This window comes from Triticum urartu, chromosome 2A (genome assembly GCF_056163025.1).
Source record: "Triticum urartu cultivar PI428250 chromosome 2A, HENAU_Tu73, whole genome shotgun sequence".
Lineage (NCBI taxonomy): Eukaryota > Viridiplantae > Streptophyta > Magnoliopsida > Poales > Poaceae > Triticum > Triticum urartu.
This window is the reverse complement of record NC_141874.1, coordinates 22,965,760-22,987,871: the sequence shown is the minus strand read 5'-3', so window position 1 is coordinate 22,987,871 and position 22,112 is coordinate 22,965,760. Positions and strand designations below refer to the sequence as shown.

General features: G+C 46.5%; 1 protein-coding gene across 1 annotated transcript; it reads left to right on the top strand.

Moving 5' to 3' along the window:
* Positions 1 to 2,828: 2,828 nt before the first annotated feature.
* Positions 2,829 to 13,561, top strand: LOC125535187 (cullin-associated NEDD8-dissociated protein 1). Its single transcript, XM_048698231.2, has 29 exons — positions 2,829 to 3,120; positions 4,564 to 4,649; positions 4,750 to 4,919; positions 5,398 to 5,605; positions 6,431 to 6,596; positions 6,698 to 6,827; positions 7,059 to 7,173; positions 7,256 to 7,413; positions 7,490 to 7,613; positions 7,811 to 7,861; positions 7,944 to 8,026; positions 8,292 to 8,376; positions 8,458 to 8,559; positions 8,637 to 8,735; positions 8,818 to 8,928; positions 9,010 to 9,093; positions 9,164 to 9,304; positions 9,779 to 9,871; positions 10,011 to 10,132; positions 10,217 to 10,379; positions 10,460 to 10,696; positions 10,959 to 11,207; positions 11,293 to 11,478; positions 11,571 to 11,717; positions 11,816 to 11,932; positions 12,039 to 12,207; positions 12,675 to 12,752; positions 12,838 to 12,976; positions 13,202 to 13,561. Exons 2-29 carry the CDS (start codon positions 4,614 to 4,616, stop codon positions 13,296 to 13,298), a joined length of 3,660 nt encoding a protein of 1,219 aa, XP_048554188.1. The 5' UTR covers positions 2,829 to 3,120; positions 4,564 to 4,613; the 3' UTR covers positions 13,299 to 13,561.
* The last annotated feature ends 8,551 nt before the right edge of the window (positions 13,562 to 22,112 follow it).

The following is a 22,112-nucleotide window of genomic DNA, read 5'->3' as shown; positions in this document are numbered from 1 at the left end:
ATCTTTCTAGAGGCCACCCCAACGGTATTGTTTGAACTGAGAGACGAGCGGGGACAGAGAGAAAACGGGCGAGGAAGGAAGCCGCATCACCGAGGTGGGCGCATCGAAGCTTTCCGCAGTGGAAGTCGGCGGTGACAAGATGCTCGGCGACGCGAGCACCCCTCCAGACTCCAGTATGTGAATTTATTATCAATTATCAATTTTTCATTTTTCATTTTGTAGTTTCTGTTTTTATTTCTATTTCTATTTTATGTTTTAGATTTGTGTTATTGTTTCTTTTCTAATTTAGTGATGTTTTGGATATTTATCTAAAAAATAATGCCACTCAATTTTGTGCACACATGGACCACACATTTTTTTTCTTAATTTTTTTTTCTTCTTTTTTGTGGCAAAAATATGTGCTCAAAGAAATACAAACACGACACATTTTTTTAGAACAACTACACTTTTTGTATGCATTATGTTTGTTTGAGACACACTACAGTGCAATCGACTGGGAGAGCTGACACAGACACCCATATATTTAACAGCCCAAATACAAACAAAGAAAATAAATAAATAAACCAATCTAAAAGAAAGAGAATAAAAAACAATAGGAAGGCTGCCCACGTACAAGCAGGAAAAAAAAAGCCCAACACAAGACAAGCAATTTGGAAGAACAAAACAAAGAACAAAAGCAGCCCACCTAAGAAGACAAGAAATAAAAAGAACAAAAAGAAAGCCCTGTACACGTTAAACAAGTCTAAAGGAAAACGAAGGAACGACAATGAAATCGAACGGGGCACCTGCAGAACGCTGATACCGGTTAACTTAGACTTCGCGAAGTCTAAGTCGACTGAGTTCTAGACAGACCCAATGATTTACTCCGTTGTCAATATGCAATATTGGACGGTTGCAAAAAACGCACACCTGTTTTATTCGGTTTTGCTAATTCTCAGTCGACCGAAGAATTTGTTAGAACTCAACCAACACCAAGGGCTGTCGATCTCGACGTTGACGTCCATGTGAATTTTTTTTCTAAACAAACGCTATTGTTTTGCCTTTTTATGTGATAGATGAACAACTTTTTTCTAGCCCAGTCGAGGCTGAAACCAAAACTTGAAACTCATTAGCTAAATGAGTAGATTGTGACTCGGCTCAACTTGAGTCGAACTTGTTGACCAACGAATCGACCGAGTTTTAATCCGAGCTTATTAATAAAATAAAATGAGCTCAACGACTCGAGTTAACGAGTTAACCATTTACCTTGTAAATAAAAAGGGACGAGAGATAAGTATCACTATTGTTGTCATTTGTAGAGTGCACCAAATGTCTATTTAGTGTAAATTGTTGATTGTTGCGGTTTTGTGAAGAATATGCGTGTATTAATGCTTTTTTGTGGATTAGTTGCTTAAATAATGTGTGTACATATACTTTTTCTATTCACGTTTATAACGAGTTTAACAAGTTAGGCGAGGTAGCTCGCGAGTTACACGAGTCGAGCCGAGTTTGGGCTTGTTGTGTTGGCGAGTCAAGCTGAGCTACCTTGTAGTCCCCCCTAAAGAAATATAAGAGTGTTTACGGAGGGAGTACTTAGTCTCTACTACTATAGTACACAAATTTTTGAATTCGGACTAGCTATCCGTCAAGATTCATGAGCAACTGTGAGCCATTGATTTGTTCTAGACGATGAATATCCACCGTTTATCAGTACCACACCCCAAGTGATCTAACGGTTCATGTTTCCTGGATTCGCTCTGTGCAAACATGCGCCAACATGACTCCACGATCTTGCTGGAACACTCAGGGCATCTCCAATGCACAGCCGCTTAACCAAGCGCTTAGAGGGGAAAAACTGTGGGATTTCATTAAGCACCGATTACAAAAATCTAGGTTCCCAACGCACAGCCGCTTAAATAGGCGCTTGGACTATATTAAAAAAGGGAAACAAATCATAGCAATTAAGCCAAGCGTCCGACTCCTTCTTTTGCGCCGAGGCATGACCATGCGCCAGGATTCGACGGCCCAACTGCCTATCGAGCAGGGAATTATTCCTGGCGCCTTGCTCTTAGCGTCCGCGTTGGACATGCCCTCACGACACCGAATGCTACCACACACCACTCATGCCGGTGCAAATTAAAGTGTTCTATTTTGGATCTTCTGCGGCTATTTTGAACTTCATTGCTCAATGACGGGAGGTCTGGAATATCTAGCAAACAACGACTCACCGAACAACTAACATTTGTCAAATCGATGGGTGAACATATACTCCCTTCATCTTAAAATATAAGACATTAAGCTTTTACAAATCAAAGCACTCGACGTTGTTTGTATCCACCGAATTCCAAATGCAGCACCTTGACAATCCTTTCTCAAAATCCAAAAAATTAAATGATGAAGTCACTTTTTCGCAAAAAAAGTGAAAAACACGTGCATACCACGTGACTTCTACTACTACCCCTCTCTCAGTTTACAGGGCGTGCGCGTGCCCCTAGGTCGTCAATTTGACCAACCTAACACAAGTCATATATTATAAAAAATATAACAATATAAACTTCAGATGTTCTATTTTCAAACCGTATAATTTTTATGTTATATAATTTATATTAAGGTGATAAAATTGGTAACCTAGGTATACGCGTAGGACTTGTAAACTGAAACGGAGGTAGTAGTAGTTTTAGGGTCTCTTTATGAGCAAAAAATTTATTTTCAGGTTTTCTTTGAGCAAATGCTATCAACTTAACTATTGATGGGCCACCCTTTCGGGCCGTTGCAGATAAATGTCCCGCAGGCCAGCCCAGCAAGCCCAGCCCAAGGGGTATATGTCCAGAACCCTAACTCTCCCCCAAATCCCCACTCACCCGTGCTCAGCTCCGGCGCGGTGCTCTGCTCTCCTCCCCGTGCCCGCCAGCGGCGATCGGCAAGCGACGTGCCTCGTGCGGCGCGGCAGAGCGTTCGTCGGAGGTCGTCGTGCAGCATTGGGACTCCTCCCCACCGCAGCCGGCCTCGCTGACTACAAATCCCCACCCCCTCCCCTCCCCGCCCGTCCCCGCCCCACCCATCCAACCCCCCTCCCAAGCGAGTCCCCGAGAAGTTTCCGATCGAATCGAAGCCAAGCAAGCTTCCCTCCTCCTCCTCAAGGTACGCGAGCCTCCGACAGCTCCTCCTCCTCTCGCTGGTGCCCCGCCCGTCGCCGTTAGGGTTACTCTCGCTGGATCCATCGTTGCTGGTTCCGCTCGTTCCATGCTAGTAGTGCTGGTTTGGATTTGACTGCTGATTCGGCTCGGTAGTCGGCTACAGTGCGAACCCCTCTCGATTGTGCCTGGATTGCCGGCTAGATCTGCCGGTCCGAGATGCTGTTGATGCTGGTTCTGTTCGTCTGTCTAGGTTTGTGTAGATTGATTCCGCTCGTCTGCTGCTAGTGCTAGGTCGTCGTTGTGGGTTTCTGGACTTTGCAGCGCTCAGGATGTCTTTGATGTTGCACCTGAAATTTTCTATTCAAGTCGTTGTGCCTAGTAGTTGCTTCTAGGACTTGAGCATCGGTTCTGATCTGGAAATCACGTGTGTTTGATGATATTATTATTGTTGGTTCACCTAGACTTGGTAGCTTGTGTCAGGCTTAACATCAGGGTGCTAGACCATGGTTACCCTGAGTTTTTGCTCAGGTTCCTATTACAAAACAATGTCAATGTGTCCCAGTTTTGCTGCTCCGTTCGCTCCAGCGCCATCTGACGAGGCTCCTGGATCTAGGAGCATCGTCGCCATCCCGGCCTCTGTGTCCAGTGATTCAATTCATGGTTGTATAGTAGCGTCAGCGCTGTGTACTACTGTTTAGCACGGACGATGTACATACGGTGTGTCTGCACGCGAGACTGTATGTTTGTGCTATTTTCGGTTGGTTGCTGGTGTTAAAAGTGTACAAATGGACTAGTGCTAATGCCATTCTTCCTATGTTTTTAAGGCGTCTCTAAGGCGACGCCTAGGCGTCGAGGCGCCCCCCCAGCGCTTTGCAAATATGTCCGCTTTAGGCGCCTAGGCGTCGCCTAGGCGTCGAGGCGCCCCCCAGCGCCTTAAAGCAAAGCGTCGCCTTAAAAACATAGCATTCTTCTTTGTCCTTAAATTGCTCGATGTATAGATTTATGCCTTCTTTATCTTGTTTTCAAATTCGTTCACTTAGTTGGTGTACTGCTATGCTATAAAACAAGACCATAGGGAGTACTACAACTAAATCTCATATCATGTGTTTTGAATTCCCTGTTTGCTTATTTTGCAAATATTTTGACCTCTATCCACAATAGCACGAATAAGTAACTAATATTCGTTACTAACACAACATACACGTATCGCATGTGCTAGGCACATTGGTGTGAAGCGAGTCGTAAGGTGTTTGACCTCCACATTAGAGTGTTCTAAATTCTTTTTTTGGCCGTTTTTTCTCCATCCAGCTTACTTGTCCTACCGGAATGCACCTACATTGATTCTGTTGGTTTGGCGCAGCTTTAAAAACCATGCACTTAGCAAGACATATGCTGTTAGGCTGTTGGCAATTGAACATGTCTCATTGCATAATTTGCTTTTTATTAGGATACTATTGAATACATTTGTGAAGAGGACTTGAACAAAGGTTCGGCACGATGGCGAATACGAACATAACCGGCATATTGGAGAAGGTATCCATTATACCAATTTGCATTTCTTACAAAGGAATCATCAGTTTTTCCTCTTTATTCATGCTTTGTAACATTTTTTATTTTGTATATGTTCTTTCAGATGACAGGGAAAGATAAAGACTACAGATATATGGCTACATCAGATCTGCTTAGTGAGTTGAACAAAGAGAGTTTCAAAGCAGATCAAGACCTTGAATCAAAGTTGACTAATATTGTTCTTCAACAACTGGAAGATGCTTCAGGAGATGTTTCTGGTTTAGCTGTGAAATGGTACCTTCTCCTTTAAAATTACTCAATCCGTTGTTTTGATTCTTCATGTTTGGCATGCTTGCGTTCTTCATGTTTGTATTGAAATTATCTTGTGTATACATTTGTGGCTCACATTTCTTTCTAGTGTGGTTATTGCGAAAGTAAGGATTTTGCATGTTAAGATCCTGTTATTGTTGATTATTATCCCTTCCTTCCTGCTAGCATTTGGAACATTCTGATAATACTACTTGCCACGCTGTAGTACCTGTCAGATGCATTAGCCTGTTATTATTTGTTAAGAAGATGTCATCATACCTCTTCTATCTTCTAGATTGGCTATTGGCTTGCAATAACATTATTTTTTTAAGTACACTCATTTTCCTTATGCATTTGTGGGGTTAATTTTTTGCAGAGAAATTTGGTACCTAATTGGTTAATTGTATTACCTCCCCTACATCCATTCACTACATTTACTCTTGTTATTTCTTTTATTGTTTAGCTTGGCTCCACTTGTTAAGAAGGTTAACGAGGAAAGAGTATTGGAGATGACCGACAAGCTTTGTGATAAATTACTCAATGGGAAGGACCAACATCGTGATACTGCTAGTATAGCTCTGAAGGCAGTCATTGTGGAAGTTACTACGGCGTCACTTTCTGAAAAGATTTTAGTTTCTCTTGCCCCGCAGCTAATCAATGGTGTCACCAATGTAAGTTTTTAGTCTGTTTTGTGCTTGCCAGAATTTCCCTTTGTTATTGTAGGCCTATTTAAGTATTAATTTATTCAGATGTCTAGTTTTGGTCTGGTAATTGAATTTTCCAGTGCTTGCTGGTTAAGGTTTAATGCTCCTCATACGGCCTACTAATTGAGAAGGTGTTCATATGTGCAAGTCGGGAGTAGCTTCCTGTGTATCCATTGTATCTCACTATCTCATCCATTTGTTCCGTCTTACAATGGAAATGACCACTTGTATACCTTGTTCATTTGGTCATGCAGTATGGGTCGAGATATATTTTACCTGTACATTGTTGCTATTGTAGTTACCTGCTTGTTAGCAATCATGAGTCAACGTATTGTGGGCAAGAGAAGTGAAACCCAATATGTGTCTTTTTTTAACCTTTTATGGTTTGTTTGTTTAATAGCCAATATGGATTTCCAGGTTGGTCAATATTGATTTCTCTAGTTAATAGAAGTTATGTGCTTTAGTTTTAACCACCACATAGAAGCTAATGGAGTTGTTTATGGAATAAATGGCATCTATTATCGCTTCTGTGGAATAAGTATGATGCTAATCCTTTTCGACACTGGAAGGCACTTAGCTGGAAAATCAGCAACAAACAACATACACAGTTTGGCATAATTTATTTGGGGATGTCCAATATATCCGTTTATTAGGGCAGTTTGGCAGCATTTTGTTTACGTTCATTGCTTCTTCCTTTTTCTTTTGCCTACTTGTGACATTATCTGGAAGTTTGTACAGCATACTCTTAAATTAAATGCAATTGTCTTGATACATTTTTTCTTTTGTTGACAGGGAAAGAGTGCTGAAATTAAATGTGAATGTCTTGATATATTAAGTGATGTGCTTCATAGATTCGGCAACGTGATCACGAAAGATCATGCGTATATGCTCACTGCACTTTTAACTCAGCTGAGCTCCACTCAAGCAAGTGTCAGAAAGAAGTCTGTTTCGTGCATTGGTATACCTGATTGCATTTACAGTTATTTGTATTGTTAATGCTTGCAAAGGATTGGCAATCTTAATTATTTATAGTGACTAATGTTTCGCTTTATGTTGCAGCATCGCTTGCTCCATGTTTGTCAGATGATCTATTAGCCAAGGCAACTCTGGAGGTTATCAAATTGCTGAAAATTAAAAGGGCAAAGTCTGACATAACCCGAACAAATATCCAGATGATTGGTGCTCTAAGGTATATGCTTTGACCTACCAAGTGCCGCAAATTTTTGTTCATAACTGCTTTTATGAGCAACAGCATGTGTGAGCTATGCAGCTTTAGATTTGGCTAGTTCAAACATCGATAAAATATCTAGAAAATAAATAAATCTGCTGGATGATATACCCAAGGATAATTGTGTTAGTGAAGTACAAGAGCTTTGGTAGGTGCAGCTCAAGTTCTAATATAATTTAATTTGACTTACAGTCGCTCAGTTGGATACCGGTTTGGACCACACCTTGCCGAAGCTGTTCCTTTGCTCATAAACTATTGTACAAGTGCATCAGAAAATGATGAAGAGCTCCGTGAGTACAGCTTGCAGGTGAGAATTTATGTTCAGTACTTACCTTAGATTACTCTTACCGTTGCTTCACTATGGCTATAAATTACCTCCCATCTTGTAGGCCCTTGAGAGTTTTATGCTCAGATGTCCAAGAGATATTTCCCCATATTGTGAGGGTATTTTGAATCTTGCTTTGGAATATGTAAGCTATGATCCTAATTTCACTGATAGCATGGAGGAGGATACTGATGATGAAGTACAGGATGAGGAAGAGGATGAGTATGTCACTTTCTTATAATACAGAAACTGTGGTTCCTATTAATGTAATTGATACATCTTTAACATTTTCTTCCAGTGAGAGTGCGGATGAATACACAGATGATGAGGATGCAAGCTGGAAGGTTCGCCGGGCATCAGCGAAGTGCCTATCTGCAATTATAGCATCTCGTCCTCAAATGTTGTCTAAGATGTATCAAGAGGTATGTTGGCGACAGCAAGTTAAACCAACATACTGTACATTAACAATCTTGTTCTTCATGATAGCATAATTCTATTGTGTCCATATTGTTAGTGATGCTTTTGAGCTGATGCCAACCATTTATTACCTGTTTTGAAAATTAGCCACTCAATGAAGTGCCTCTATGAAACTTTTTATAATTTATTCGGTTGCTTGCAGGCATGTCCAAAGTTAGTCGACCGCTTTAGGGAAAGAGAGGAGAATGTAAAGGTAACTGTTTGGTATTTCATTGCTAGATTGGATTTGAATTGTCATTGTATATCAATCTTACGAAGCTTCTCCTTGATCCTAGATGGACATCTTCAACACATTTATTGAGTTGTTACGCCAAACTGGTAATGTGACGAAAGGACAAGGTGACATGGACGAGTCTAGGTAAACAAAATGTCTTTATTATTACCTGTTTACACATTCTTACCGTATTCTTCTACAATTTGCCGTAAGTAGTATACGATTCAGTTTTTTCTTTTTTGGATTAATAGCCTAACTGAGCCTACGTTAGCTAAAACTTGACAAGACTTCATATTTGGATGCAAAAATCGTTGGATTTGACTTATTATGCTTAGAGGGGAAGCGTATGTTTATTGTGATTGCATGTTCTTTTCACTGAGCCTGTATTGTCAATCGGTATACTTTGCAGCCCTAGATGGTTGCTGAAGCAAGAGGTACCCAAAGTTGTCAAGTCTATCAATAGGCAGTTGCGTGAAAAATCAATCAAGACAAAGGTTTGTTGTTGAACGATCTTGCAAAGTATCCGTATTGAGTTTGGACTCAATTTTGATTTATATATTTTTTGGCATTTTCAGGTTGGAGCATTCTCAGTATTGAAGGAGCTTGTTGTTGTGTTACCAGATTGTCTTGCTGATCAGTTTGGGTCACTTGTTCCTGGGATTGAGAAGGCTTTGAATGTTAGTGTATTTCAGTTGCTGAGTAGTTTCTTATGCAGTACTTCTGTTTGTTTTAACTTACTGTCTTTGTTTTATAGGATAAATCTTCTACCTCCAACCTGAAGATTGAGGCCCTTGCATTTACTAGGATTGTTATGGCTTCCCATTCACCCTCTGTGTTCCATCCATACATCCAGGTATTATAGCTACCATCTTTGATAAACCACTTGAGACACTTGTGATCGTTACTCATTTCTCAATGTGAAATAAAATTTGCAGGCACTCTCTGGTCCAATATTATCTGCTATTGGAGATAGGTATTACAAAGTCACCGCTGAGGCTTTACGGGTGTGCGGGGAGCTGGTCCGGGTGCTCCGTCCAAACTTTGAGGTCAGCCTTATACTCCAGACGGTGATGTTATAAGCACCCAATTACAGTGATATTTTAAGCTCTTGTTCTGCTGTTACACAGGAACGTTCCATAGATTTTAGGCCATATATTATTCCAATCTATAAAGCTATATTGGCCCGCTTGGCGAATCAAGATCAAGATCAGGTTTAGCCCACTCTCCTCTACGTACATTGTACATACCTCTTTCCCTCTCTCATTTTATTCTGTTTTCCAGGAAGTTAAAGAGTGTGCCATATCATGCATGAGCCTTGTGATCGCCACTTTTGGTGATGGTCTTCAAAGGGAATTGCCTTCATGCCTTCCCATACTTGTTGATAGGATGGGCAATGAAATTACTCGACTTACAGCGGTCAAGGTAAGCAATCAACTGCACCTCCAGAATCAAAACTAATGGGAATGTGATGGTTAATGTTGAGTTGAATTTGAGTATTCTAGTCAATGGTAGAAAAACAAATGTAACCATTCTTATCGGTGCATCTTGCTGAGTTGCTTGGGAAGTTAGGATAGAGATGGTTTTGTGGTGGGTTCATTGATCTAAAGATAACTTTTATTGTATATATGCTATTCCCTCCACCCCACAGTGCAAGATGTTTTTGCAAGCTAAAACAGCTTGAAAAAATGTCTTATATTATGGGACGGAGGGAGTATAATATACCAATCTATTTGCGTTGGTCTTGTCCACTGTACCCTGTCATCATTTGCTTAATGCCAACTTGTTGTGTTTTTAGATAGATTTGTTTATTCTCTGTTTTCCTGTACTAGTCGATTATATGCCTATCTCTGGTTTTGTTGGTTCTGTTGCATTTTCAAAATGTTCATTCCTTTACAGGCATTTGCGGTGATTGCAAATTCACCTCTTCGTATTGATCTTTCATGTGTCTTGGACCATGTCGTTTCTGAGCTCACAGCTTTCCTTCGAAAGGTAGAGATATATTATACACATAGTTTCTTTTGATTTTTAACTTGAAACATCCTACATGGGTATATGTTAAACATCACATCAAAAGACAGCACATAAAAAATTGAAGACTAATGTTTTCTTTACCCGCCCGTTTCCACAGGCCAACAGAGCCCTTAGGCAGGCAACATTGGGAACCCTAAATTCTCTGGTTGTCACATATGGGAGTCAAATTGGCTCGTCCTCTTATGAAACGATATTAGCTGAACTTTCTACTCTCATAAGGTTTTTCCCTTGCTTAGCTTTCTTCAACAAAACTCCATTTTCTGTCTACCATGATGACTGATGTTGGAATATCTGTTGTGGCAGTGACGGCGATTTGCATATGGCCGCTCTAGCATTGGAACTGTGTTGCACAATAATGGTCGACAGAAGATCCGTTAAAAATGTTGGTTTAGCTGTGAAACAAAAAGTTTTGCCTGAGGCCCTTACTTTGATCAGGAGTGCTCTGTTGCAAGGACAAGCACTGCAGGTATATATTTTCGTATTTAAATATAAATACTTGATTTGCTCTTATTCTCCAACTGACAGGGGACATTGTTTCTGTTACAGGCGCTACAGAAGTTTTTTGCTGCACTGGTCCAATCTGCAAATATAAGCTTTGAAACTTTGTTGAACTCCCTTATTTCCACCGCTAAACCATCACAGTCTGGCGGTCTTTCCAAGCAGGCACTATTCTCTATTGCACAGTGTGTTGCTGTGCTATGCCTAGCAGCTGGTGATCAGAAGTGTGCATCAACTATTGAAATGCTTAAAGGCATTCTAAATGATGACAGTTCTACTAATTCTGTAAGGCTTTTCTGATCATGCTTGTCTTCTGTTCACTAGATTTGCACATTTATATCTATGTCATACTTGCAATCTTTTGACATAACAGACCTTAATTCATGTAAGCTAGCTTTTCAAAACATCACTTGTGGGCATCGTCAATCTAGTAGTATAGCATTGTGAATTTGGGATACTACATGTTCTCTACTTGCAATATTTGACTCGAAGATAAATTATGCCCTTCTCTTTGTCAGTTTTTAATTGTTTATAATGTGTTTTCCAGGCTAAACAACACATGGCCTTGTTATGTTTGGGAGAAATTGGAAGAAGGAAGGACCTCAGCAGTCATATTCAAATTGAGAACATCGTCATCGAATCATTCCAGTCACCTTTTGAGGAGATAAAGTCTGCAGCATCATATGCTCTTGGAAACATTGCTGTTGGCAATCTATCCAAGTATTTGCCATTTATCTTGGATCAGATTGACAATCAACAGAAGAAGCAGTATCTCTTGCTTCATTCACTGAAAGAGGTAGGTTCCTAATGGAATTATGTTTGTAAAAAGCACCTCCCATAAGATTGCTGTTTAATTTGTGCTCTAATGCAAAACCTATCAGGTAATTGCGCGACAGTCTGTTGATCATACTGGCCAGAGTGAGCTACAGGACTCAAACATTGTGAAGATATTGGCATTGCTCTTTAATCACTGCGAAAGTGAGGAGGAAGGAGTTCGGAATGTGGTTGCTGAGTGTTTAGGCAAAATTGCACTTATTGAACCTAACAAATTAATCCCTGCTCTGAAGGTATGACGTGTGGACAATTAGCAAAGTTACACCCTATGTTTCATTTACGTCATGATATGGGATCTAATGTGCCATTCCATATAATTTTGTAGGAACGCACAACTAGCCCAGCAGCAAACACAAGGGCTACAGTTGCCATTGCTATAAAATATTCAATCGTTGAACGGACTGGAAAGATAGATGCAATCTTGTACTCTGAGATTTCTACTTTCCTTATGTTAATTAAAGATAGTGACAGGGTAATTTTACTTGAAATAATACCTACATCCTTACTAACTAATGTTCATAAAGAAAGATGTGAAGATGATAATTGCATTTTGTCGTTTGCACTTTGCAGCATGTGCGACGTGCAGCTGTCCTTGCGTTGAGCACAGCTGCCCACAACAAGCCAAGTTTGATCAAAGGTCTTCTTCCTGAATTACTGCGTCTTTTGTATGACCAGACTGTCGTGAAGGTATCGTTTCCTAATTTTGGTTGCTTATTTCTTTTCTTTAGTTATATGATCTGGCGGTGTCACATGCAATTTATAGCTTAGGAAGTAATGATCTCCTTCTTTGCAGCAAGAATTGATCAGGACCGTTGATCTAGGGCCTTTCAAGCATGTCGTTGATGATGGGCTTGAGCTTAGGAAAGCTGCCTTTGAATGTGTGGACACATTGCTGGATAACTGTCTTGATCAAGTGAATCCGTCGTCCTTCATCGTTCCTTTCCTCTTATCTGGCTTAGGTGGTAAGTACAGTTACGACATTATATATTTCAGTTCATCGCGGCATTTTGGGTGTGTTTGGTTGGTGCCCTGGATTAGCTTACCGATAAATGGAGGACTATTGCCAAATAATCGGCCATGTGATTCCTTGGCAGAGTTTGCATGGGTCTTGGGTCATCAACCAAACATGTCATTCGTCTCTACTTCAGAGTACTTGTATAGGCCTGAACTGCATAGAACCATTGGTGTCAAACTTATTTTTGTTTATTTCGTAAAAAAACATCCTTTTGTTTATTGTTAAAGAAAATTTTGTATTTATAGGTTAGCTTTTCAGTTTTTCTTCAGGATATGTATGGTTCGCATTATCTATTATTATGTACTTCTCCTGTGTTTCTTTCTGAACTCTAAGATGGTATATCACCTATATTAGCATAATCTTATTCAATGTGTATTTTCAATAGAAGATGCTAATTAGTTGTGCTTATTGCAGATCATTATGATGTGAAAATGCCCTGCCACCTGATTCTCTCGAAGCTAGCAGACAAGTGCCCGTCTGCTGTACTTGCAGGTTTGTTATAATCAAGGACCTTCAACGCGATGTTTCATATGCTGCAAATGCCTTCTTCTAATATGTACTTATTGTCCTATTTCAGTTTTGGACTCACTAGTTGAACCTCTTGAGAAAACCATCGGTCACAAACCCAAGAGTGACGCAGTGAAGCAGGAGATTGATCGCAATGAAGACATGATTCGCAGTGCTCTTCGAGCAATTGCTGCTGTAAACCGCATAAGGTAAAGCTTGATTCTGCCCTACTAGTCAATGACTGATTCTGGTTTAGTCAAGAACTTGAGATTTGAACTGTCTTTTCATCCTTTTGGTTACTTGTTTATAGCTACCAAAACAGGGCTGCACAAACCCACTGGTGGCAATAGCAGCCTTTATGCTTGTCAAAATAATGGTGGTGTACTACACCCTGCCCTAATCTAACCAGTTTGACGCCGACTTTTGATGTGCAGTGGCAGCGACTACAGCATGAAGTTGAAGAATCTGATGAGCAAGATAACGGCCACTCCTTCACTTGCCGAGAAGTACAACTCGGTGCGCAGCGAATGAGTGCTGAATATTTTTTTTTTGTATATATGTTAGTGAATAGGTGAGTCAAGTTGGCACACATGCCTGCCGGTTTCGAGGCGATGATCCAACCTAAATTTGCGATAGTAGATTATACTGTACCGATTTTTGCTGAAATGTGGTTGTGAGGTAACTAACATGCAGAGAAAAGGATGTTGAATATCTTTTTCTGTACAAAATATGGTTTTAGACCATTAGAAGCTGGTGTGGCAATTTAAAAATTGAAATCATGCGTCTTTGGTACCTATGCTCTCGTGCCCACCGCAATCTACATTGTGATTTTGTGCACTCAGCATGTGTCGAGAAAGTAACATTGTGATTTTGGTTAGAATTTACTTATCTAAGTATTTTGAATCTCCCAAGGCAATACAAAAAAACCACCTGGTATCTTGTTCATTTTTATGTTAAAGTAGACCAGTGAGATTAAGACCCTGTTTGGCAACTCTCCAGCTCCGCAAAATACGGGAGTGGACGGGGCGTGAGTCTGATGACTCCACAAAAATACGCTTCAGACCCTGATACCCCATGGATGTAAAGAAGGAATGTTCTCGCAAATCTCTGCGCGACGCTAGTGTCAGATTCTGTTTGCTTAGGTATGCAAAATGAGCGGCTACCTCTGGTCATGAATGCCATGGAACGTTTTGAATTTCACTTTCCCGTCCCCATGGTGTGTTGGTGCCCTTCCATGTCTTCTTCTCTTTAAGTCCGACTTTGATGGTTGCACCTGGCAATGATGGTGTTTTATGTAGCTTGTCCTTATTAGCCATTGCTTTGTAATCTGCTTAGACGCTCTTCGGGGTGAAAATCCAAGATATTAACTGCCGGGGTTGCTGATCCACGGGCATCTATGGGACCGGCGGACCGGGTCCCTTTCGGTTCGGCGGGGGCGGAGGTCGCGCAAAGAGCAGATCGAGGCGGAGCACGCGAGCGATTTACCCAGGTTCGGGCCGCACAGATGCGTAAAACCCTACTCCTGCTTTGTGGTTTGGTATTGATTTCTAGCTCGGGAGCGCGGAGTGCTACAGTACACATCGGCGGCTGGCAGGACCGAGCGTGAGTGTTCCAACTGGCTAACCCCTCCACCTCGTTGCATACGGGCCTCTTTTTATATGCTCAAGGGGTTACCGACATGGTATCGGAGGTAAAGGGCAAAAATGGAAAGGTGCTGTGGTAGGTACAGCTACCTGCTACAGTGTTATCATACCTAACCCTGGCGGCAGGGGACAAGGGCATTAATTGCCCGTCTGTGTCGCCTAAACAGTACCGAAAGGGACCGCTAGGGACGCCATCGTTTGCCACGATGGTTATCTTGTCAGCGCCTGCTTGCCACCGCGCACCCCTAGCTGCACAGCCTTCCGCCACGTACGCCTGGAAGGGCCCCAGAGCGACACGTTGGTGGATGTGCTGGAGCGCGGGCACGAAGTGGGGGTTTCCCGCGGCAAGCTCCTTGCCGCGGTCGCCGTCTTGTCGTGTTTGGGAGCTTGTCGCTCGCCGGGCCTTGCCGGGACGCGCGGCGCGTCGCGACAAGTCTTCTCGGTATGCCTTGGTTGGCCTTCCCGGCAAGCTCCTCTTGCCGGGGTCTTGTCTCCTTCCCGGCAAGCTTCTCTTGCCGGGGCCTTGGTTTGAGTACTTTGTTCTTGAATGGTCTCCAAAGTAGCCGCGGAGGGTCTTGGCGGTCACTCGGCAAGCCTTGCCGCGGGATGCTGCGACTGCCCGTGCACAAGTTCGGGGTACTAGGGTACCCCTACTCTAGTGCACCGACAGGAGCCCCCGGGCCTGGGCCAGACACGGTGCCGAGCGCTGTTGTGCCAGGCCCAAAACAGTGCACGGGCACGCGCGGCCTAGGTCATGCCGCATATCTCTCCGCTTCACCGCGCACGCCCAGAACGGCACGCGTCAAACGCGGCGTCGTGGGTGACGTGGGCGGCGTGCGTGGGGCTAAGCCCCGCGAGCATGCGTCAGGCCATGATGAAGGGGACGGTTCACGCCCTCCCCCCTAAACGGAGGTAGGCGTGGGGGCGTGATGCATCTACTGGACGGGGCCGGTGCGCGGTTTTTCGAGGCGTCCACTCCCCGCGATCACGGGATGGGGCGAGGCCGCCTCATCCGTCGCCTTGGTTCTGCATCTCCGCCACGCGGCTCCCATGCGCTTGGGGCCGCGGACGGTGGACGCGGGAAACGCGAGCAGAGGCAGCGGGTCGGCCCCGACTCCCTGCTCTTCCCGTGCCTTGATTCGCTGAGCGGGGCGGCCGAGCCCCCACCTCGCTCCTTTATAAAGAGCGGGAGGGGAGCTCAGAAGCCCGCACTCTCTCATCTCCTCCTTTCTTCAGCTTCTGCTCCCCTTTCTCTCATTCGCCATGGAGAAAGGGAACCCTGGCCCTTCATCGGTGGCGGCGAGGGTCGCCGCCAGACAGCGCACCCCTCTCTCTCCCGCGCCCGTGGTGGCGGAGCCAGCCATAAGGGGAAGAGGGAGGGGGCGAGGTCGTGGACGAGGCCGAGGACGAGGTCGAGGCGTTCGGGGAAGAGGCGGACGGGGCGGCGCGCCAGCTTCGCCTCCGCCGGCGGTTCCTCTCCCCACGGCGGTCCATATAGGGGACGACCCTTGCGAGTTCTTCGTCAGGCTGCGCCGGGCGCCTCGTCGTCGCCTCCGGCTTCCAGCTCTGTTTGCAGCGCGATGGAGTTGGACCCGCCCGAGACACTGAGACTGCAGATGAGGGGCTGCTGGATCAGCGGCATGCGAGTCCGCGTTGTATTCCCAGCCCCTAATGTGATGTATCTTGATCGAGGGTGGAAGACGTTCGCCCGTATCCATAGCCTGATGGAGGGGTTCACCCTCCATTTTAAGTTGATGGAGGGCGATCTCCTCTCCGTCAAGGTCTTCGGGTGCTTCGGCACTCGGGCGAAGTGCTGCGTGGACAGCTCCTCCGATAGTGAAGGCTCCTCCTCGAGCGATAGTGACGAGGAGGAGAGCGACAACAACGATGAGGGTAACGGGCTGCGGGATGATGGTTCCGACTAGGTGTCGGGCGCCGCTTCGTGCGGCACCGGTGACCCCATCATCCGTGTCGCCGGCGTCTTGAACTCCCCGGGGTCGTCTCCTTGGGCGGCTGGCGTAGGGAGGCTGCGGAAGGGGAAGAGGGCTGGCGACAAGGCCGTCAGGTCGGAGTACGAGGGCGTGGTGCCCTCGACAGCGTGCTGACGTCCTGCCGCCCCGTCTTCGAGCCCCGCTTCCGGCGCCGCCATCGCCGTCCAGCCTTCGGACGGCCCCCGGGATGTTCTCTTGGTGTCTTTTGGCACCCGTAGCTCGCCTAGGCTCTCCTTTTGCCCTTTTCGCCTCCTTGACCTACCTCCTGAAGAGAGAGACAAGAAAGGGATTACGGGCATCTTATCTTTTTAATTTGTAAGCCTTCGGGCCTTAGCTGCATCTAAAACTTGTAATCCTCTCTTTCATGTTTTTCATCCTCTATGGACTGTACCTGAGTGGGATGTTTTTTAATGAAAAGGGGATGCTTGCCGGGTTATTTGTCTCGCGGGTTGAACCCACGCCAAGGAGCAAATCCTTGGTATCCCTCGGACAGACATTTCATCTCCCGGCAACAGGCCCTGCCGCCTTCCCACGTCGCTCGACCTTTCTCACGCCTTTGACAGAGGCGGGAACGAGGTGGGTGCGGCCTCCTCGTTTCATCCTTTTGCTGCCGCGACTACGACCAAACTCGACCCCGGGAACGAGCCCCAGGGCCTAGAGTTGAGGGAGCACGGCAGTTTTCGGGAAGAAACGTGGTTTTGCATTCCCCAGTCCATAAGAGGATGCATGAAGAGGGACGAAAGACTTATCTGATATCGCAGCCCCCGGCAACTCTGGCTTGCCGTGGATGAATCTTGGCACCCGCAGCCCCCAGCAACACTGGTTTGCCGGGGCCCAGGTGCCGGCGCGCCCTTCTTCTCCTTTTCGTCCTCAAGCGGTCCGGCCAGGATATGCGAGCCCTGCGAACGAAGGAAAAGCGAAGGGACAGACTCTCGACCTCTAAGCTAGGGGTTAGCCGCTGTTAGGCACTATCAACCCTAACCAAGGACGAGACTCGACCTAGCATGCATGCTATAACCCCGGGGTGTCAGCGCTTCATTTACTTGTGCTCAGGGTCTGCGCCTGGCTCTATACAAAGGATTACATGCAACAGCGGCAAGACTTGTACAGAAGGGTGGTTGCCGGACAGGGTCCAACAACCGCGGCTTACGGGTAAAACTTACGAAGATGCTCGATGTTCCAGGAGTTGCTCACTGGTACGCCATCTTCGGTCTCAAGGCGGACAGCGCCAGGCCTTGTGACTCGCTTCACCCGGTAAGGGCCTTCCCACTTCGGCGTCAACTTGTTGAAATTCTTGGCGGACTGAACGCGCCGAAGAACAAGGTCGCCTTCCTCGAGACTCCTGGCATTGACTCTGCGGCTATGGTAGCGACGCAGAGCTTGCTGGTAGCGAGCAGCTCGCACAGAAGCCTGGAGACGGTCTTCCTCAAGGAGCAGCGCGTCATCTTGCCGCAGCCGCTCTTACTCGAGCTCATCATAGGCGAGCACTCGAGGTGACCCGTATACGAGTTCCGTGGGGGTAACTGCCTCTGCTCCATAGACTAGAGCAAAGGGTGTCTGTCCAGTGGCTCGATTTGGCGTCGTTCTGATCGACCAAAGAGCCACCGGCAGCTCCTCGATCCAGTTCCTTCCGCACTTGTGCAGCCTGTCGAAAGTTCTGGTCTTGAGCCCGCGCAGCACTTCAGCATTTGCCCTCTCCGCTTGACCGTTGCTTCTTGGGTGAGCAACAGAAGCGAAGCAGATCTTGGCGCCAAGATCTTGGACGTATTGCATGAAGGTGCGGCTCGTGAATTGTGTACCGTTGTCGGTGATTATCCTATTGGGGATCCCGAAGCGGCAAACAATCGACCTGAAGAACTTGACGGCTGACTGTGCGGTCACCTTCCTCACTGGTTCCACTTCCGGCCATTTTGTGAACTTGTCGATTGCGACGTACAAGTACTCAAAGCCCCCGACAGCTCGGGGAAAGGGGCCGAGGATGTCGAGCCCCCAGACCGAAAATGGCCAGGATAAAGGGATCGTCTGGAGAGCTTGAGCTGGCTGGTGTATCTGCTTGGAATGGAACTGGCACGCTTCACACTTGGTTACTTGTGCAGTTGCATCCTGGAGGGCTGTTGGCCAGAAGAAACCTTGCCGGAATGCTTTGCCGACAAGTGCTCTTGCGCCAATGTGGTGACCACATATGCCTCCGTGTATCTCTGCCAACAGCTTTTGTCCGTCTTCCCGGTGAATACACTTCAATTTCACACCGTTGAGTCTTCTTCTGTACAGTGTCTTGTCGACAAACTGGTACATACTTGACTGCCGGGCTACTCTTTCCGCTTCTTCTTGCTCTTCGGGAAGTTCTCCTGTCTGAAGGAAACGGACAATCTGCTGCGCCCATGTTGGAGCCTGCGGCTCGACAACAAGGACTAAAGGCAATTCTGCTGCTGCGGGAACATCCGCTTCTACGGCAAGAACCTGCGGCTCTGCCGGAGCTTGACGTTCCCCGACAAGCTTGCCGGGGCGAAACTTGCCGGGAGCTTCTGCTTCAACGGAACAAACCCTAGGGCTTGCCGGAGCATCTTGCTCCTCAGCGCTCTTAGTGTTGATCTTGGAGGCTGCTGCGGGAACATCCGCTTCTACGGTGAGAAGCTGCGTCTCTGCCGGAGCTTGACGTTCCCCGACAAGCTTGTCGGAGCAAAACTTATCGGGAGCTTCTGCTTCGACGAAACAAACCCTAGGGCTTGCCGGAGCAGACTGCTCCTCAGCGCCTTCGGCGTTGATCTTAGGGACCTTCTTGGCGGCGGCTTCAGGAAGCTCTGCCGGCAAATAGTCACCCAAAATCAACTTCCTCTTCTTGCTCTATCCAGTTGATGGCGTTACGGACGGCTGAGTCAGCTTGAGCACAAAGGTCCCTGGTTCCACAGGTAACTTAAGTGCGGCACACTTTGACAGGCCATCAGCAATGTCGTTGTGAGCTCTTGGAACATGCTCCATTTGTAGGCTGTCAAAGCGCTCTTCTAGCTTTCTCACTTCGTCAACGTAAGCTTCCATCAACAGACTCTGATAATTCTTGTTTACTTGGCGGACGACAAGCTGTGAGTCACCCCTGACAATGAGCTTCTTGATCCCAAGGTCTGCCGCGATCCTGAGATCGGCAAGCAATCCCTCATACTCTGCAGTATTGTTTGTTGCTTGCTCCTTGGGAAAGTGCATCTGGACTACGTACTTGAGGTGCTCTCCGGTGGGTGCGATAAGCAGCACACCAGCACCGGCGCCTTGCAGCGAAAAGGCACCATCAAAGTACATCAGCCACTCTTTGCTTGCTTTCTTATCGGGATGCTCGTTTCTGGAATTTCTTCATCTGGTGTTGGCGTCCATTCTGCTATAAATTCTGCCAATGCTCTGCTCTGGATAGTTGAAGTGCTTTCAAACTTGAGGCCAAAGCTTGACAGTTCCAGTGCCCACTCAACAATCCTGCCTGTCGCTTCTGGATTCTGCAGTATCCTCTTCAGCGGAAAGCGAGTGACAACTGTGATCTCATGTGCTTGGAAGTAATGGCGCAGCTTTCTCGAGGCCATGAGAAGGCCGAAAAGCAATTTCTGCACACCAGAATACCTTGACCTAGCTCCCTGCAGGAGGGAACTGACAAAGTAAACTGGGCGCTGCACCATTTTCTTCTGTGTCTCCTCGTGCATCTGCGCAGATCCATCTTTGTCGGGACCAGAGCTTGTCGGGGAAGCCCCCTGCTTGTCGCTGGATGCGCTTGCCGCGGTTGCTGGCTCATCATCTGCCTTCCTCTCTGCTACTAACGCAGCACTAACCACTTGATTGGTTGCCACTATGTACAGCAGCAACTTCTCTTGTGGCTTAGGTGCGACAAGTATTGGAGGGGAGGACAGGTATCTCTTCAGGTCTTGCAGCGCAGCCTCCGCTTCCGGAGTCCATTTCATTGGACCTGCCTTTTTCAATAATTTAAAAAACGGCAGGGCGCGCTCAGCAGACCGAGAGATAAACCTGCTGAGAGCAGCCACGCAACCGGCAAGTTTCTGTACATCCTTGACGCGCTCTGGTGCTTCAATCTGCTCAATGGCCTTGATCTTGTCGGGATTGGCTTCAATTCCCCGCTGAGACACGAAGAACCCAAGAAGTTTGCCGGAGGGAACTCCAAATACACACTTCTCTGGGTTGAGCTTGAGGCTGATCTTGCGCAGATTTGCAAAGGTCTCGTCTAGATCTTGAATCAGGGTTGTTCTGTCCTTGCTCTTGACCACTATATCATCCATGTAGGCTTCCACATTTCTGTGTATCTGTGGCTCAAGAGCAACATGGACTACTCTTGCAAATGTCGAACCAGCATTTTTTAATCCGAAAGGCATCCGTACGAAACAGTACGTGCCACATGGAGTAGTAAATGCGGTCTTCTCCTCATCCTCTTCTGCCATGAAGATCTGATGATATCCTGAGTATGCGTCAAGAAATGAAAGCAAATCACATCCGGCTGTGGAGTCAACAATCTGGTCAATGCGCGGCAAAGGAAATGGGTCTTTGGGACAAGCTTTGTTAACATCGGTAAAATCGATGCAAAGTCTCCATTTCCCGTTTGCCTTGCGCACGACTACAGGATTGGCCAACCACGTGGGATGGAGCACTCCTCTGACAAGGCCTGCTGCTTCCAGTTTCTTGATTTCTTCTGCAATGAATTCTTGGCGTTCCACTGCCTGCTTCCTGACTTTCTGCTTGACGGGCCGCGCATGAGGACAAACGGTAAGGTGGTGCTCAATCACTTTCCCGGGAACACCGGGGATGTCAGACGGTTGCCACACAAACACGTCGACATTCGCCCGCAGGAAAGCAACGAGCGCGCTTTCCTATTTAGGGTCGAGAGCGGCACTGATGGTGAAGGTACCACCAGTGCCGTCCTCCTTGGTGGACACCTTTTTTGTCTCTGGCGGAGCTGCCATCATCTTCTTGTACTTGCCGGTGGAGCTCGATGGTGCGTCCTCGACGGCAGCGCAGCACTCCGAAGAGGTGCGCTTGCCGGAGTGGGCATCAGAACCCTTGCCGGACTTGGTCTTCTTCTCCCCAGGAGCTTCAGCGGCAAGTGGATTGCGATCTGCCGTGGCTGCTGCTTCCCGGTAGATCTTGTCGGCACAGATAAGAGCATCCTTCTTGTCGCCAGGGACAGAAATGACGCTTATCGGGCCTGGCATCTTCAGCACGTTATATGCGTAGTGAGAGGCTGCCATGAACTTGGCGAGTGCTGGGCGGCCAAGTATCCCATTGTAAGGCAATGGAATGTCGGCAACGTCAAATGTGACCCTCTCTGTCCTGAAGTTCAGCTCGCTGCCAAATGTTACCGGCAGCGTGACCTTCCCCTTCGGCTTGCTCCTTCCCGGGTTGATTCCTTGGAATGTGCCGGTCTCTTCGAGCTCGCTGTCAGGGATTTGGAGTTTCTGGAGCACAGCGGAGGAGATCAGGTTCAAGCCGGCCCCGCCGTCAACTAACATCTTAGTGACCTTGAGGTTGCGGATAGTTGGTGAAACCAACATCGGCAGGCACCCGACCGCAGTTGTGCGATCAGGGTGGTCCTCAATGTCAAAGATGATAGGCGTGCTGGATCATTTCAGAAGCTTGCGCGATTCGACAGGTGGTTCCGCTGCATTGACTTCCCGCGCCCACTGCTTGAGTTGGCGGTGTGAAGTGTGCAGAGAAGCACCGCCGTCAAC